Here is an 18,909-nt window from a genome sequence, read left to right as displayed (position 1 = left end):
CTAGCAGTGGGAAGTCCACTCTTCCCCTTTGCTTTTCCCCCCCTCCTACTCTTCAAAAGTACTTGATAAATATTTGCAATTTGAAAACCAGAATGGTCTAGTGCTTAAGGCAGCAGGCTAGAAACAGGGTGTCTGTGAGTTCTAGTCCTGCCTTAGGTAGGAAAGCCGTCTGGATGACTTTGGGTCAATTACCAGGAGACCATGAGTTCTAGTTTCACTTTAGCCATGAAAGCCGGCTAAGTGCTTTGGGTCAATCACCAGGAGACCATGAGTTCTAGTTTCACCCTAGCCATGAAAGCCAGCCAAGTGACTTTGGGTCAGTTACCAGGTGTCTGTGAGTTCTAGTTTCACCCTAGCCATGAAAGCCAGCTGAATGACTTTGGGTCAATCACCAGGTGTGTGGGAGTTCTAGTTTCACCTTAACCATGAAAACCAGCCAAGTGACTTTGGGTCAGTTACCAGGTGTCTGTGAGTTCTAGTTTTGCCTTAGCCATGAAAGCCAGCTGAGTGACTTCAGGCCAGTCATTTTCTTCTCAGCCCACCTCACCTCACCGGCTCCTTGTTGTGGGGACAATAGGAGGAGGAAGGTGTGTTGGATATGTTTGCCATCTAGAGTTATTTGTTACAGTAATAAAGGCGGGATATGAACAAATTTTTAAAAAAATATTACCAAAATATTCCATTTCTATGCACTCTTTCTCTTTTGAAAACAATGGCTTGCCTGGCATCATGTTTTGGCTTTGGCATGGGTCTTCTTTTACATCATTTTGGAAATCTTTGCTTCCCATTTGTCTCTTTCAGCACCTTACTTAGCTACTTTGCAACTCGATAGCAGCCTGCTGATGCCACCCAAACACCAACCGGCACCTCCATCCTCATCCAACCTGGAACAAACCATATCCGGGAACGCAGGATCAGTTTCCTCTAGCTCGGCCTGTCTTGGACCTACGGCTCTGTCAGCTGGCCCGTCTTTCAGCTCCTCAACTAACGGGACCACTGGTCACCCAGTGGGCACCAGTACAGCCCCAGGCTCTTCAGTGCCCCAGCTCTTGGCCTCTTCCTCCTCCTCCTCCACTTCCTCTTCTTCCTCCTCCGCCTCCAGTATTAGCCAGACAAGTACTACCTCCTCTTCAGGGTTCGGTGGAGGCCTACCTCAAGGTCAAAACCCAACGTCCGGGGCAGTTCCCTCAGAGAGACCCCAAGGAAGCACAGTCCCAGGAGGAGATGCAGAGGCAGGGCAAATCTCATCGCAGCAACTCCAAGAGGGGCAGGACAAGTAAGTCTACCTTTCTCGGTTTGGGCCCTCTCTTAGGTTGAAGGGTTTCTCCCGTCTTTTCTTCTACATGACTGTGATGACCCAAAGCGGCGTGGCACAAAGGCCACACAGTTACATAACCAGTAGGAGCCCCTTTATTAGCTCCAACTTTGCCCCCAATGTCCTGGTTGCCTTCTGGGCTGGAGAAAAAACTCTCCCAGGAACAGCCTTGGGCTGCAGAGAATCAAGTCCAAAACATGGTCAACAAAAACTGTAACTATAAGTCCAATCAGGGCAAAAAGATAATTAGTCCAGCAGGGCAGGAGAAGGAATTCTAGACGTGAAGGCACGGCAATAACTCAACACGGTTGGGAGGACGCCAGGGACACAGATAACCAAAGACAACACAGGATAAAGTCATGTTTGTTCCCAGCAGACGCTACACTCAGCATGCATCTCTTTTAAACTCTCATTCCCAGGTGTGGCTAATGAAGGGAACCGGGGCCCTTTCCTCCCCCATAAGCCATGCAACCCACGTTGCTCTCTTCTCCGTTCCTCCCTGCATGCCCTAGGATGAAGTGAGGGTGGGCCTGGGTCTTCCTCTGAACTCCCTCTCCCTTGTTCTACCTCTCTCCTGCTCTGCCCAGCCGGACTTTGCCCTTCCCCAGTTTCCTCCACAGCCAATGGAGCCACACACTTCAGACTCTGACAGGGGCACGACAATGACCATCTTCATAAGTATTGGGACTTCTTTGCCATGACCACATGACCACCAGGACAGTGCAACTGCCATAAGTACATGCCAGTTGCCAAGAGTCCAGATTTTGATCAGGCGATTACGGGGCCATGCTGCAACGGTTGTCAGGGTGAAAAACAAAAGTTTGTTTTGAAAAAGCCCCTTTGGGACTTTCCTGAAATACTTCTGAGATCAGGCTTTGGACAGCTCCTAAACCTGTGTACAGGGAGTCCTCAACTTACAATCATTCGTTTAGTGACACTCGGAAGTTCAAAGGGCACTGGAAAAAAAGTGACGTATGGCCAGTTTTCACGATTAACAACCGTTGGCAGTCTCCCCACGGTCACACGATCAAAACATCGGGCGCGTGGCAACTGGCGTGTATTTATGATGGTTGCCGTGTCCCAGGGTCACGTGATCAACATTTGTAACCTTCCCCCAGCCGGCCTCCGACAAGCGAAGTCAACGGGGGAAGCCGGGTTCGCTTAACCACCATGTAATTCGCTTAACTGTGCGATCTGTTTAACAACCATGGCAAGAAGGTCGTAAAATGGGGGCAATGCTCACTTAAACACCACTCAAGAGACCCTGAGGACACAGATAAAGCTCCAAGTGGCCTCAATGAACCTGTAAAAGGATGCAAATGACCGGCTGTCTGCAAGGAGTATAAATCCTTCCGTACCCCACCATCCTGTGAGAGCTGAAGAAGCTCCTCAGATGAGAAGCGAAACGTCTTCAAAGAAAAACCCAGAAAGTCCAGTTGCCTCTTGGAAAAAAAGCACCTTTGGGTCACTTAGCAACTGCCTTGTTTAGCAATGGAAATTTGAGACTCAATTCCAGTCGTAAAGTAAGGACCACCTGTACAGTTATCTAAAATATAACGGTACATGAAATTAGGTTTTGGTAGAGAGTTTGAACCCCAGAGAAATAAAACGAGTTGGAGATATGTGATGAATCTCAGCAAGGAAAATAATAATAATGTTCACCTACATACTGGCCCCTGCTGGTCTTGTAATTGTAATAGCAAAAATTGATTACTGCCACCGTTCAAAGTTAATTGCTGGATAATTCTATAATGCAGAGACACAAGCTTATTAATTTCAGCAAGGGTGCTTAATCTTTATGCTGGGTAGTAGCCTCTGCCTTCTTTGCAATCCAGGTTTAGGGATCTGCCAAGATCATCCTTAACACTAAGATGATACGTTCTTAATTATATATATATATATATTTGAAACTGAAGCTGAGTTGTCTTGTGGCTGCCTCTTCCCACTGTGGTTGTCAACCCCTCTTCTTCTAAGTATTTGGATCCAAAAGGAACAGCGGAGCTTTGGGTCCGGCACAGGTTGCTCAACGGTTGCTTAAAGGAGATACGCTTGGATTCACATGATAAATACAAGGAAGGCTGAATAAAAGTAGGCATTTGGGTTATGGAGAGAGAGCAACAGGGGAGCGATCTGTGATCTCAACCTGTCAGCACCTCCATTACACGTCCTGGACTTGTGTATTTCCCACCTTCGGTCCTGTGAGAGTCCAGGCAAAATAAAAGCATTTCTTCTAAGGAGCTCCCAACAGAGGAATCCTTATGTCAACTCATAAAATATTTCTCTGGTCTTTTTAGAGTTGCCAACAGAAAGGGAGGAGAGAGTAGTGTAGTGTAGCAGCTTGCAAAACTGAAACTGCATTCCATAAATGTTTTCATAGATAGTTTCCAGGCGACCGAAGTTTCTGCCGTGCAAAATTCTAACTGGAAAGTATGATTGATGGCTCTTGGCTATGGATGTGTCCCATTGGAGAATATGAATTATGATACACCTAGGGGGTGGGGGGAAACCAGGGTCAAAGGTGACAATGAATGATGTGTCTCAGAGGCATGTCTTCTCCTAATAAATCTTTGAGCTTTGAAAATCCGGCTAGACACTCATGATTTAAATGGGGGTAACTACCGGAGTCCTGACAGCTTAAGCACAGGGGTTGTAACTTAATAGGGGGAAAAAACATGATGAACTTTTGAATTGTACAAGATGACAGAATAACAGAGACGGAGGGGACCATGGAGGTCCTCTAGTCCGACCCCCTGCTTTAATCCTCCTTAGTTCTAGGTTGCTTCTCTCCTTGATTAATTTCCATCCGTTGTTTCTTGTCACCTTCTGGTGCTTTGGAGAAAAGGTTGACACCCCCTCCCCATCTTCTTTGTGGCAGCCCCTTAAATATTGGAAGACTGCTGTCATGTCACCGTGGGACCGAAGGAGGAGTCAAATATGCCATCAGTCTCAAGTCTTTTGCGCCCACAAGAGACTTAAATCCGGCCCACCTTGAACTCCCTTGACTCTTACTTACCACCAATTCGCTTTGACCGTTAGTAGCTCAGATTCTTGTAGAGACCTTAAGCTTATCATGAACCTTTATAATCCCGTGAACTGCCTGGATTTCCTGATAATTCTGCTCTTGGCATAAATCATTGTTGCTGCTGTTTTTATAGCTCTGCAGAGAGGGAGAGGATTGGAATCCCAACAGAACCTGAGTCTGCAGACAGCCATGCCTACCCACCGGCTGTGGTCATCTATATGGTGGATCCCTTCACCTACACCGCGGAAGAGGAATCTTCTTCTGCCAGTTTCTGGCTCTTGAGCTTGATGCGCTGTTACACGGAAATGTTGGACAACCTCCCCGAAAATATGAGGAGCTCTTTCATTCTTCAGGTGGGTTTTCCTTGAAAGAGGCAAGAAGTCCTTTTGAGTTGGGCGGAAGAAGAACGTGTGCTGCTAACTGAAGATTGCAGTTGATAACTTAAGTCACCCAGTTGTGAAGTGACTCTGGTTTCCCCCGTTGACTGGGCTTGTCGGAAGGTTGTAAAAGGGGAACGTGTAACCCCGGGATGCTGCAACCGTCATAAATATCAGATTGTTGGGGTTTGCAAGATCCTGACTCTGTAAACTGCTCAGAGAGGGCCATGAAGCACTGGGAAGCAGTATATAGGCACTATTGCTATTTTCCATCCATCCATCCATCCATCCATCCTTCCATGGTGCACAGTGGTTAGAATGCAATATTACAGGCTGACTCTGCCCACTGCCAGCAGTTCAATCCTGACTGGCTTCCATCCTTCCGCAGTCGGTAAAATGAGGACCCCAATTGTTGAGGGCAAGAGGCTGACTCTGTAAACCACTCAGAGAGGGCTGTAAAGCACCGTATAGCGGTATATAAGTCTAAGGGCTATTGCTGTTCCTTCCATCCATCCATCCATCCATGGTGCACAGTGGTTAGAATACAGTATTGCAGGCTAACTCTGCCCAAGCTAGGAGTTCGCTTGTCACTGGCTCAAGCTTGACTCAGCCTTCCGTCCTTCCGAGGTGGGTAAAACGAGGACCCAGATTGTTGGGGTTTGCAAAAGGCTGACTCTGTAAACCGCTTAAAGGAGGCCATAATGCATTGTGAAGTCTGAGTGCTATTGCTATTAAGAGCCATAGTGGCACAGTGATTAGAGTGAAGAATTGAAGGCTAACTCTGCCCACTGCCAGCAGTTTGACCTGCTCAAGGTTGACTCAGCCTTCCATCCTTCCGAGGCGGGTAAAATGAGGACCAAGATTATTGATGGGAGAAGGTGACTCTGTAAACCTCTTAGAGAGGGTCGTAAAGCATGTGAAGCGGTATATAAGTCTAAAGCACTATCGCTATAGCTATTGACTAATCCCGGCTTTTCTATTTCCTTCAGATTGTGCCTTGCCAATATATGCTGCAGACCATGAAGGACGAGCAGATCTTTTATATCCAGCACTTGAAATCCCTGGCATTTTCCGTCTACTGCCAGTGCAGGCGACCGCTACCCACCCAGATTCACATCAAGTCTCTGACGGGTTTCGGACCAGCTGCCAGCATCGAGATGACCCTCAAGAACTCCGAGGTGAGTGGCGAAGCCCAGCAAAGCCTCTCTGGGCCCACCACACTTTCCCTCTCAAACCAGCATCCTTTGCCAAATCTGGACGGTCCCGACCCTGTTAGCATTTCGTAAGACTCTGAAGATCTCTTTCCCAGGCGTTTGGGAAACTGTGTTACCAATTTGACAATTTAACATGGGTTTTTGTTTTGTTTTTTTGTAGCGGCCGAGTCCCATTCAGCTGTACTCCCCTCCATTTATCCTGGCACCTATCAAAGACAAACAGACAGAGCTCGGGGAGACCTTTGGCGAAGCCAGCCAGAAGTATAACGTGCTGTTTGTGGGGTATTGTCTCTCTCACGATCAGCGTTGGCTTCTGGCCTCCTGCACTGACCTTCATGGGGACTTGTTGGAAACTTGCATTGTCAACATTGATTTGCCAAACAGGTAGGCTTAAAAACTAAACTAAACTAAATTAACTAAAGTTAACCTAAAGTTAACCTAAACTTAAACTTAGACTTAAACTTAAACTTAGACTTAGACTTAGACTTAAACTGAAGCTGCTCCAAACTTTAGAGCAGACAATCGTGCTGGACTTCCTGGTCTTAAAACATTGTCTAAAGGCATTGAGTGCACACTTTTATAGCTCAGCAGTATGGTGGCTTAGAGGTCAAGATGCTTGTCTCCCACCCAGAAGATTGAGAGTTCAGTCCTAGGTGTCGATAGATGTTTCTCTATCAGGGCGCCTAGAGAAAATAATTTGCTGCGGACTCCGCGTAGGCATCAGGGAGGGCATCTGGCCAGTAAATGCTCACTTCCAAACAGATGTTTCTCTTATCAGGGCGCAAAGAGAAAATATCTGTTGAGAACTCCCTATGGCCGTCAGGAAGGGCATCCGGCCAGTAAACGTTCCATTCAGTCACATTGATGTTATCCCGAATAAAAGGATCACAGGTCGTAAAAAGAAGGGGAAAAAAACCACAAGTGCATTCTTACAGCACTTACTACTCTTTCTTTTCCCTCCAGATCACGGAGGTGCAAGGTGTCAGCACGTAAAATTGGCTTGCAGAAGCTATGGGAATGGTGTATCGGGATCATCCAGATGACGTCACTTCCCTGGAGAGTCGTGATTGGGCGCCTTGGACGGCTTGGCCACGGGGAGCTGAAAGGTACCTGGGCTAGAAGGCCTTTAGCAACAGCCCTTAGACTTATATACCACTTCACAGTGTTTTACAGAACTCTCTGAGCGGTTTTACGGAGTCAGCCTATCCGGTTTTACGGACTTTAACTCTTAGAATTCCTCCTCCAGTCATGTGAGTTCAGGAATTCTGGGAGTTGAAAGTTCACAAGTCTTAAATTTGCCAAGTTCGGGCTACAATCTTGTTCTGCTTTGACTTCCGGTTGGGAGAAGCTTCTTTAGATCAGGGGCCGCCAACATTTGGACCTCAGGGACCACCAAACTCATAGTTTTAAATCCCATGAACCAGAGATCTTGGAAAAATCCCCAAAAAAAGTTTGCAGGAAAATTTCCCACCCCATTTTCCTACCGATCAATCATTAATTTGGATCGCAGGATACCGTCTCCAGCTCCATTCTTGGGGAGAGAAAGAGAGAGATTTTTGGCTTCATGCAAGGAAAGCAGTAGAAGGAGCAGAAGTTTTTCTTTCTCACCCAGAAACTCCACCAGAAATGAGTCTTTGTGACATTTGTTGAGCCAGCGCAGCCTCTTGGAGCAGGAGGCCTTGTAGGGTCCCAAAGACTCATTTCTGGCGGAGTTTGGGGGAGAGAAAGAAAGACTTTTGCTGCTTTCCTTGAGTGCAGCCAAAAGCAGAAGAAGAAAGAAGCAGAAAGAAGCAGCCCGGTGGCCAGGCCAGGTGTGTGGGGTGAGTGGGGCAATTTCCCCCCTCCACCCTTTCCCCTCTCCCCTTACTACCTCGTGTTGTTTGCAATGCAAGCGACGCAAGCCTTGTGTTCCCGCGGGTCCTGTGGGCAGCGCAGCCTTGTGTTCCCGCGCAGCCTGGATTAATTGCTTTGGGGGTGACATTTCTCTGCGAACCATCAAAATTTTCTCACGGACCACCAGTGGTCCCTGGCCCACTGGTTGGCGACCACTGCTTTAGATGACAGCCACATATCTTCCCTCCCCACCCCCTGTTTTTCAGACTGGAGCATTCTGCTGGGAGAGTGCTCCCTGCAGACAATCAGTAAGCAGCTGAAGGAGGTGTGTCGGATGTGTGGCATCTCCTCTGCAGATTCCCCCTCCATCCTCAGCGCCTGCTTGGTTGCCATGGAGCCGCAGGGGTCATTTGTGGTGATGCCAGGTAATTATGCACAACACTCTGACGATGGGCTCAGTGGGACAGACAGACATGGTAGCAGCCTTCCAGTATTTGAGGGCCTGCCCCAAAGGAGAGGGAGGTCAAGTTATTGTCCAAAGCACCAGAAGGCAAGACAAGAAGCGATGGATGGGAACTAATCAAGGAGAGAAGCAACCTGGAATTAAGGAGAAACTTCCTACCAGTGAGGACAATTAACCAGTGGAACGGCTTGCCTCCAGAAGCTGTAGGTGCTTCATCACTGGAGGTTTTCAAGAAGCGACACTTGTCTGGAATAATATAGGGCAGTGGTGGTTAACCTTTTGTGCTGAAACAGGAACACACGCGCTGGCCACCTGGCCTTCTGGTTTCTAACATGCATGCACACACGAAGACCAGCTGGCTGGCACATGCATGCACTCCGAGGAGCTTCTCTTCCAGTTTCCAGCATTCCTCCGCACACAAAACCCAGCTGGCCAGCACTGCTTTTCCAGTTTCCGGCACTCCTACGCACATGAGCAACGCAGAAGAGCCAACAGGCGATGGCTGGCGTGCCCAGAGAGGTGGCTTTGCATGCCACCTCCAGCACATGTGCCATAGGTCCGCCATCACAGCTATAGCCTGTGTCCTTAGAAGGACCGTTTTCCTGAGGTCTTTTCACAGTGTTGTTGTTTAGAGCCATCTTCCTGCAGCCTTTTGTGGTTAGCCGGCAGCAGGTGTGGACGGCTGTGGAGAGCGAAGACTCAGATGAGGGGCCAGGACCATTAGGGAGTGGACTGCTGCCTTCAGAGATTGTAGTAGCAATGAGGAGGTTCCCGAGGAGCCTGCAGTTGCAGCAGCCCAGGCGACTCGGGAGTAAAGCTGCAAGGAGTAAGGCCCCTCCCTCAAGGAGATAAAAGCCAGCTGTGAAGCGAACGTTCTTTGCAGGAAGCAAAAACGTTTTGAAACTCAGCCTCGTGGACATTGCAGTATCTTAAGTTGGTATTTGAAGACTCTTGTGTTGTGAAATATTTCTTATCTGTTATTCTTGGCAGCCTCGCACCGTTTTGGCGAGTCTTGTGCTTATCAAAGTTAATTAGTTTGCAGCAGCCTTTTAACCGGGGATTCGTAAGAATCATTAAAAGGTTTCTGTTCCCTTTGGTTCACGTTTGTTTTATTGGAAAAGGGTTTGGGTCAGAACACAGCCGGACTCCTCTCTTCTTCCTTTTCTTTCTCCCAAAAGATGCTGTCACCATGGGTTCCGTCTTCGGCCGGAGCACCGCCCTTAATCTGCAGTCTTCACAACTGAACACTCCGCAGGATGCCTCTTGTACTCACATCCTGGTTTTCCCAACCTCGGCAACCATCCAGGTCGCTCCTGCCAATTACCCCAACGAAGATGGATTCAGCCCCAATAATGGTAAGTCGGTTGCTGCCGGAGAGGAAGGTATGTGTGTGTGTGTGGGAGGGAGAATTCCTCTTTGGTGCGCGAAATCAGAACGTTTCAGCTATCAGTCCCGGGTGAGTCCCGTTCCCCCCCGCCTTCTACACTAGGATGGGCCTCTTCACAGGGACTTGAGGGGCCACTGAAGCGCCCGAGATAGGACAGGAAGTAAATGGGGTGGGAAGTCATTAAAGAGAGAGCCAGCACAGAAGGAAGGAGAACTTTTCTGACAGTAGGGAGAATGAAGTTGTGGGTGCTCGATCCCTGGAGATTTTTCAAGAAGAGGCTGGACAAGCATTTAACCGAGATGGCTTAAGGTTTTCTGTCTTGAGCAGGGGGGTTGGGTTAGAAGACCTCCAAGGTCCCTTCCAGCGGTATGATTCTGGGTGAGCTTGCTTGCTCGCTCCTTCCTTCTTCCTTCCTTCCTTCCTTCCTTCCTTCCTTCCTCCCTCCCTCCCTCCCTCCTCTTCCTCCCTTCCTTCCTTCCTTCCTTCCTTCCCTTCCTTTCCTTCTTTTACCCCTTCCTTTCCTTCCTCCTCCTCTCCTTTCCTTCCCCTTCCTTTCCCCTTCCTTCCTTCCTTCCTTTCCTTCCCCCTTCCTTCCTTCCTTCCTTCCTTCCTTCCTTCCTTCCTTCCTTCCTTCCTTCCTTCCTTCCTTCCTTCCTTCCTTCCTTCCTTCCTTCCCTTCCCTTCCTTCCCTTCCCTTCCTTCCTTTCCTTTCCTTTCCTTTCCTTTTCCTTCCTTCTTTTCCCCTTCCTTCCCTTCCTTTTCCTTCCTTCCTTCCCTTCCTTTTCCTTCTTTTACCCCTTCCTTTCCTTCCTCCTTCCTCCTTCTCTCCTCTCCTTTCCCCTTCCTTTCCCTCCTTCCTTCCTTCCTTCCTTCCTTCCTTCCTTCCTTCCTTCCTTCCTTCCTTCCTTCCTTCCTTCCTTCCTTCCTTCCTTCCTTCCTTCCTTCCTTCCTTTTCCTTCCTTCCTTCCTTTCCCCCTCCCCCTCCCTCCCCCCTTTATTTTTCTTCCTTCCCTCCTTCCTTCCTTCCTCTCTCCTCCCTTCCCCTCCCTTCCTCCCTCCCTCCCTTCCCCTCCCTTCCTTCTTCCTCCTCGCTCCCTCCCTCCCTTCCTTTCCCCTTGATGTTTTGATGGAATTCAGTGGGCCTCACCAAGTGCACCGCCTCTTAATCCCTTCTCGGCCCCCAAATCCCCCTCCTGAACTCTGGGCTGACAAATATTTAACCTGCATTAACTTGGGCCCTTAGGGTTTTGCGTGTTAATTGGAGTGATGTCCAACAGCTTGTGCTTTCCAAAAGGGTGTTAGATTTAATTTTCTCCACTCATTTTTCTGTGTTTAATTATTAAAAAAAGAAAGAGGGAGAAGGGAAAAAGCTTCCAAGCTATTAGTTTTCTTGCTTCTACCTCGGAGGTGATGCAAAGTGTGGAGGTTGTTAAGATTTCTAAAGGTGGAACCTATCAAGGGGCAGCTTAAGGAAACTTGGCTAAATCTCCAGGCTGCTGTTGCCTTTGGAAGGGGATAAGAACAAATTCTGAAAACCAGCATTTAAACCATTCTGAACAGGTTGCCAAGAAAATTGCAGGGACCTGTGTAGGTGATTGGCAGGAATTGAACTTAACTTGGATACACACAGACACCCACACGCAAAGAGAGCAGAGAGAGAGAGATGGAGAGAAAGAGAGAATAAATAGCAGATAGATAGATAGATAGATAGATAGATAGATAGATAGATAGATAGATAGATAGATAGATAGATAGAGAGACAGAGAGAGAGAGAGAGAAAGAGAGAGAGAGAGAGAGAGAGAGAAGGGAAAAGAGAAATGAGAGACAGGTGAGATGGATAGATAGGCGAGAGAGAAAGAGGAGGCAGACAGATAGGAGAGAACGAGAGAGAGAGAGATGAAAGACAGGAGAGATGGGGAGATAGGAGGAGAAAGAAAAACAGATGAGAAATAGGAGAGATGGACAGATAGTGAGAAAGAGAGAGAGAGAAACAGACAGAGAAAGACAAAGATGAGAGACAGGAGAAATGGACAGAGGGGAGAGAGACTGAGAAAAAGAGAGAACGAGAGAACAGAGAGATGGGAGAGATGAAAAAGATGGACAGATAGGGAGAGGGAAACAGAGATGAGACAGATAGGAGGGAGAGAGAGAGAGAGAGACAGAGAGAGATAAAGACTCACACAGAAACTAATAATACTGACATCTTCTTTTACTCTTCTTTCCCCTTTGAGATGACATGTTTGACCTCCCATTCCCGGATGACATGGACAATGACATTGGCATCCTGATGACTGGGAACCTTCACTCCTCTCCAAACTCTTCCCCTGTCCCCTCCCCTGGTTCTCCTGGAATTGGAGTCGGACCATCCTTTCAGCACAGCCGGGTAAGTCCTCACCATCTCCCTGTGCCACTCTGGAAGATTCAGGTCCAGAGATCCCCACTAGTTTCGGCTCCTGAAAAACCAATGGTTTCCCCACCCCCATATCTCATGGAAGAGGGAGCAGATGATATCAACAAGCATGATGAAGACTCTTCTTTAAGAATATATATATATATATATATATATATATTTACTCGGATTTCTCTACCACTCCAGAATATAGCAGCTTGGTAATCAGCATACCCTAGTAAGATTAAAATCATGCAAACGGTCCCAAATCCCGTTTTTTCAGCACTGATGTAACTTCGGCAGGGGTGTGATTCAAAAATCCAGCAACTGGTTTTACCCCTTCCTTTCCTGGTGGCTGGGTGAGCATGGCTATGGTGGGTGGTGCCTACTGGAGCTTCTTGTTTCCAGCTTCTGGTGGGCTTCCAGAGCCTGGGGGAGGCCGTTTTCACCCTCCTAAGGGTCCAGAGGCCTCCCCCAGGCCTCTGGGAGGGCAAAAATGGCCTCCCCCGGGCTCTGGAGGCCTTCCGGAAGCCGGAAACAGGCCCATTTCCAGACTTCCAGAAGGCCCATTTTTTTTCCCCTCCCAGAGCCTCCACGCGGACCCTGCACCCTCCATCGCAAATGGGCCACGTGGAGACTCTTGGGAGCAGTGGGGGTAGGAGGGCGGGGCCAGCCAGTTGGGTGAAATACCGGCTCAGTGAACCAGCTGTAACTAATATCCAGTTCTCTCGAACCGGTCCGAACCGGGTAGAATCCCACCCCTGAACTTCGGTCACTGAACAAACCGTTGTAAGTCGAGGACTGCCTGCAAAGAGACTCCTGGTTATTTCCATTTTTCAGTCCTGACCATTCTTGGCAAGTCTTGTCAATGTTGCACAAAGCTCGTTTCTCTTGTAATGAGATGAGCAATCAGGGAAGTCGGTAAATGGACGCGGCAAATGCCTTCAGAGCCACCAGTTTAACCATTAACGCCAGACTGGTAATTGAGGTGTAATTTTTGTTCGGAGCGAAGTTAGCAGCGTGTGATCTTTTCCCCGGGGTCGAGGCACGGCCTCCCTTCGTCCAACTTCTGTGGATTTTATAATTGATTGCTCCCATTGGCAAGTTGCCCTCTCTGGCACCGCTGTTGCGTGCTTTATTTAGGCAGGCCGCCTTTGAGGCTCTGCGGGCTCTCAAAGGAGCCGCTGCAAGTCCCAGGAAGAAAGGAAATCAGATCAAGCGGAGATCTCGGCGAGAACTTGTCCAAGACGGGGCTCACCGAAGCTCGGGTGGTTTTCTTGCAGACATCTCATTACCCAACTCGATCACATCATCAGTGCTCAGAGGAGCAACCGAGGATGTTCCCTAGTTTGATGAAAACTTCTGCAAGGAAACCACCAATATCAGAGAGCACCAAGGACGACTCCTGCTCCTATTCCTCCTCCGCCCCCTCCTTTTGGCACTGATGCTGTTGCCTAGTTGGGTCAATGAGGCTGCCAGTTCAATTCCCACCGGCTCAAGGTTGACTCAGCCTTCCGTCCTTCCGAGATCGGTAAAATGGGGACCCAGATTGTTGGGGGGCAAGAGGCTGACTCTGTAAACCGCTTAGAGAAGGCTGTGAAGCACTGCGAAGCGGTATGTAAGTCTAAGGGCTCTTGCTAGTGCCCTCCCTCCCTCACCTCCCTCCCTCCTCCCTCCTGCCTGCCTGCCTGCCTGCCATGGTGCGTAGTAATTAGAAAGCAGCATTACAGGCTAACTCTGCCCACTGCCAGGAGTTCGATCCTGACCGGCTCAAGGTTGACTCGGCCTTCCCTCCTTCCGAGGTCAGTCAAATGAGGAGCCCCAGATTGTTGGGGACAAAAAGAGCTGACTCTGTAAACCGCTTAGAGAGGGCCGTAAAGCGCTGCGAAGTGATATATAAGTCTAAGGGCCGTTGCTGTTGCTAGATGTTGGGAGCAATTGCCTGCCCTGGGTTAATTAAGCCCGACAGCAAAGTGAAGAAGTTGCATACCATGTACGGGGTGTGTCTCAAGTTGGCCAAGAACCTGGTCACGAGGGACCCCCCCGTCGATCCCTGCATGCTACAGGCACTGACCCACGTTGCCCTTCTCGCCTTGATTTTTTGTTTTCCAGAGCCAAGGGGAGCGTCTCCTTTCCCGGGAAGCCCCTGAAGAATTGAAGCAGCAGCCCCTCGCCCTGGGTTACTTCGTTTCCACTGCCAAAGCCGAGAACCTTCCTCAGTGGTTCTGGTCTTCCTGTCCCCAAGCTCAGAACCAATGTCCCCTGTTTCTCAAGGTTGGTCCTCGCTATTATACTCGGGGGGTTTGGGAACCAGGCTGCCCTAGTTTGGAGGGTCCCAGAAGGATGTGAGAGGCTTAATCACGCGATCCTGTCTTCCCTCCGCTTCCTGACAGGCATCCCTGCATCATCACATCTCTGTAGCTCAGACAGACGAGCTTCTTCCTGCCCGGACTTCCCAGAGAGTGCCCCATCCCTTGGACTCCAAAACCACATCAGATGTCCTAAGGTAATTGACCTTCTGGTGCTGTGGTCAGTCATAATGCAAGGCTTGGTCTTTGACCGGCCTTCCGCTGCGGAACATCGACCCAAATGTTGTCGGTTGCTTTGAAGGATTCCTTGGTATTCTCTGAGTTTGTTTTGTTTTGTTTTATTTATTTGTTTGTCAAACATAGACAAGATAACAAGTATAAGTATGAACACAAACAAGGTCAAAGGGAGTAAATATGGATAAAGTGAGATGGGGATGGTAGGCACACTGGTGCGCTTATGCGTGCCCCCTTTAAGGACCTCTTAGGAACGGGGTGAGGTCCACAGAAGACAGTTTGAGGTTGAAGCTGCGAGGGATTGAGAGGTAGAGCAACGCAGAGGGAATACCCAGGCCCACCCCTCTTCATCCTAGGGCACGCAGGGAGGAACGAAGGAGGGAGCAACATGGGTTGCGTGGCTTACGGGGGAGGAAAGGGCCCTGATTCCCTTCATTAGCTGCAGCTGGGAACGCAGTGTTTAAAAAGGGAAGTTGCGCACAGCAAACTGTTGAGAGCAAATCATGAATTATCTGGTATCGTTGAGCCAAGTGGGTGTGTTTTGCTGCAATTTCTTCTCTTGCCCTGTCCAGATAATTACTGCAGCGTGGTTTGTGTAGATTTTTATTTACAGTTTGTATGTATTTTGTTTTCGGACTGAATTTCCTCCACTTAAAGGGAGAGTTTTTTTCTCCAGGCGAAGGTAACCTGGACATTGGAGGCAAAGTTGGAGGTACTGAAGGAACACTTCTTGCTTATGTGACTGTGTTGCCTTTGTGTCCTCACAAGGTGCCACTTAATCCTTAAAAGGTGGAGATCCCACAGGGAACCTCTGGATCTCTCCATCAGTTTTCTTCTCACCTGCTTTACTCCTCTCTCTCTCTCTCTCTCCCTCTCTCTCACTGCAGGTTTGTCCTGGAACAATACAATGCATTGTCATGGCTCACTTGCAATCCGGCGACCCAGGATCGCGGGTCCTGCCTCCCTGTTCACTTCGTGGTGCTCACCCAGCTCTACAACGCCATCATGAACATCCTCTAATAGCAGAGACGGGGGGCGAGCCAAACCCTTTTCTCTTTTCCACTTGAAGAACGCGCCCTGGCCTGCAAGAGTTCAGCTCCCAGTCCGAAGAAGCCGGGAGAGTTTGCTCCCCATGTTCTCAAGGAAGCAGGAGAATCGACCTCCAGGGGTGCTCGGAGCCTACCGAGACGGAACCTCTCAGCTTCCCTCCGAGCAAGGCTGGCAGGCAGCACCAGACGTATTGCAACTTTTAAGGCAGTGTTAAATTTTGCTGGCTGGAAACCTTACAGACCACAGTGGAGTCTTTCATTTCATTTCATTTTCCCCCCCCCCCTTGTTCTTTCTTTTTCTCTCTCTTTTTTTTTTGGTGCACGGATCTCTGCTGAAGAAGAGCAAAATCCTTGCGGCGAGCGGTCGGGATTCTGCCGTTCTCCTTGAAAACCACCGCATCCACGGGGGCTGCGACAAAGGAACGATTCCACCAGTCGGAAAATATATGGGATTTTTTTTTAATTATTATTGTTATTATTATTATTATTATTTTTGGTGTACCTGGAACTCCTTGACAGAATGGATTTGGATGAATGAATGAATGTGGGGGTTGCGCCCCACCCCCACCCCCACCCCACATCTACGTACATACGAATGGTCTGGAGACGTTTGTCCAGTTTTTATTGTTTTATTTTAATTTATTTATAGGGGCTATTAAATTATAGAGGACCAGGTACAGCACGCGATCCACTTCCCATATCATTGGGTTATTTTTTGGGGGGGTGGGGGTGGGGGGGTTGGGTACACCTCTCACCCTTTTAGCCTAGGAAATGGGGTGGAGGAGTCAGTTGGGTGGGATGGACAAGGGGAAGAGTTCAAAGGAGCCATTGTGGAAGAACTCAAAAGAGTCACATTTTTAAAAAGAAAAAGAAAAAGGACAAATTTTTTTTTGGGGGTGGACCCATTGAGTTAAGGAGGAGGGCTGCCAAGAATTATTATTTTTTCCCAAGTAAATCAGATTAACGACATGTCGTGCGAAAGAGCCAAGAACGGTGGAAAAATATGGAAAACACCCGAAAACGAGCCTCCTCTGATCTGACAGCATCCAGATGTGTTGGGGGGAGCCATCAGCAGCGGGATCGTGTGGGGCAGGGGCTGGGAATCATGGGAGATGTAGTTCAACGGAGCTGGAAGGGACATAGCTGGCTGCTTCAAGGGTGGAAACCGCAACCCCCCCCCAAAAAAGTGGGGGGCAGGTGGAAAAACCATTGAAAGGAACGTTTAAGGAGGTGTTTGGAATAGAAATAATGATAGGGTTGGAAGGGGTCTTGGAGGTCATCTAGTCCAACCCCCTGCTCAAGCAGGAGACCCTGTACCATTCCGGGCCAATGGCTGTCCAGTCTCTTCTTAAAAACCTTCCGGTTTGATCAATGTGGATTTTTTTTTTCTCTCTCTCTCTCTCCAGCATCCCATCTTATTTTCGAAAGATGATGTGCATATTCTCCACTTCCACCTTCCAAAATCTCTGTCAGTTTTTTTTTTTTTTAAAAAAAAGCTACCTTCATTACATTAATATGGAAAATTTTTAAAAAAAATGGGTGGGGAAAAAAGCATAAGCCTAACCCCTAACCCTGATTGTTTGATCGTTGTTTTTTTTCCTCTTTTTTTAAAGAAAAGCTTAAAGCCATTAAATTGTTTGAATCAGGGGTCTCCAAAGGTAGTGACTTTTGAAGGCTGGTGGACTTCAACTCCCAGAAGTCCTCAGCCTGGACAACTTGAAGCCTTGTGGGCTTCCGCACTCCCATGCTGACTGTGGAATTCTGGGAGTTGAAGTCCACCAGCCTTAAAAGTTGCCCAGGTGGGAAGACCCCCTTGGTTTGAATGACTCCTCGGATTGGAAGGAGTTGTTAAGAGGGGGGGGGGTTGTTCCCATTTCTAGCAGTGACAGGCCAAGGCTGCTTTGAAGGGGGGAAAAGAGGGCGGGACTTTGGTCATCACGGCCACCCTTAAAGGACCCTTTTCGCATTTTTGAAGTTCTTCCAAACGTCTCTCTTCTTCTGGTTAAATGAAAAAGAAAAGAAAAAGAAAACGAAAATTTCTATGAATTTAAATATTTTTCTTGAAACGATGATGTAATGTTTAAATCAGATTTATTATAATTATTATTATTATTATAATTATTATTAAAAAAAAAAGTAATCCCATGAACAGTGGGAAAGGATGGGTCAGAAGAAGACTGTAAATGGATCGCTCTTATTATTCGCTGCTCCAGGCCGCCCACCTGGAGGAGTTTTGCAATGTATAGGAGGGGGCAGGTAAAGTTCAGATATATGGAAAAACCATTTGTATCTAATGTATACAGTGTAAAATGGATTTTAAAAAAAATATTACATTACTATTTTTTCTTAATCGGAAAGGAAAATTCTCAAGGCCTTTTGAAGAGCATTAAAAGATGAAGATTGTAAACTTATATACAAAAAAAAAAAAATTCTTGATGAGGAAAACTATGTAAAGTTATCTTTTAACACTTTGGGGTTATTTGTTCCCAAGATTCGCCTGAATTTTGGATTATAGTTGGGTTGGCTTCTTTTTAATGGGCTGTTTTTTTATTAAGGGGTGACTTCTCTCTTCCCCCCGCCCCCCAGAGATCCAATTCTGATGCAAAAATTAAACACACACACACACACAAAACCCCTCAATCCATAAATATTGGGAAAGGGGTTAATAAGGAGTAGTTTTCATCTGATGTTGTTTTTATTTAATTTTTTTTAAGTTAAGAGAAACTGGTAAACATATTTATACATTTTTGTGCAAAATAAATGAATGGCAATAGATTTTAAAAAAAGGAAAAAAAAATCTTATGTACCTTCAGTGTGAAAAATCTGTATATTTCCCTTTAAATATGCATTATTTTACTTGTGGGTTTTTTACTGAATTAATCTGAAATGTACAAGCCCTGGATTTCCTACAGAGTGAAGAAATTATTTTATTTTTTTTAATTTCTAATTTTAGAAATCATGCAGAAATCGGAATGAGTACAGTTTTGAGCAAAATGGGGTGGGTTTTGGGGTGGGGGCAACGGTTGTCCAGCATGCTTATATGTATATTTCCGAACCTTTTTTTAATGTAAAGGCTGTACATTTCTTGGGAGAGTTTGATTTTGAGTTCTTTTCCTTGAGCATTTTGCAGTGACCCTCTTTTTATATATAGCCAATTTGAAACAAAACAAAACAAAACAGACAGAAGAACTATGTGAAGTTCATTTTAAATCTTAAAACAGTATATCGCTGGTACAATACACTAAAAAAAAAGAGAGACTTTGATAAAAAGAAGAACCAATAATAATAAAAAAAAAAACCTCCATTTTAAATGTCAT

At 47.3% G+C, this 18,909-nt stretch overlaps 1 protein-coding gene across 1 annotated transcript in view; it reads left to right on the top strand.

Annotated features, from left to right (window-relative positions):
* The window catches only part of MED13L (mediator complex subunit 13L), a 154,692-nt gene extending 138,036 nt beyond the window's left edge, over positions 1-16,656 (top strand). Inside the window, exons 21-31 of the mRNA XM_087942798.1 lie at positions 802-1,276; positions 4,471-4,690; positions 5,704-5,892; positions 6,089-6,312; positions 6,892-7,034; positions 8,028-8,186; positions 9,403-9,579; positions 11,843-11,994; positions 14,113-14,274; positions 14,394-14,506; positions 15,431-16,656. Of these exons, the coding sequence (XP_087798924.1) occupies positions 802-1,276; positions 4,471-4,690; positions 5,704-5,892; positions 6,089-6,312; positions 6,892-7,034; positions 8,028-8,186; positions 9,403-9,579; positions 11,843-11,994; positions 14,113-14,274; positions 14,394-14,506; positions 15,431-15,563 (2,147 nt within the window). The 3' untranslated portion in view covers positions 15,564-16,656. The remainder of the gene's footprint in view (positions 1-801; positions 1,277-4,470; positions 4,691-5,703; positions 5,893-6,088; positions 6,313-6,891; positions 7,035-8,027; positions 8,187-9,402; positions 9,580-11,842; positions 11,995-14,112; positions 14,275-14,393; positions 14,507-15,430) is intronic.
* Positions 16,657-18,909: the final 2,253 nt, after the last annotated feature.

The sequence above is a fragment of the Notechis scutatus genome, chromosome 13 (genome assembly GCF_049901735.1).
Source record: "Notechis scutatus isolate UNSWTSFEM ecotype Mainland chromosome 13, rNotScu1.2, whole genome shotgun sequence".
Taxonomy (NCBI): domain Eukaryota; kingdom Metazoa; phylum Chordata; class Lepidosauria; order Squamata; family Elapidae; genus Notechis; species Notechis scutatus.
This window is presented reverse-complemented; position numbering and strand designations above follow the sequence as displayed.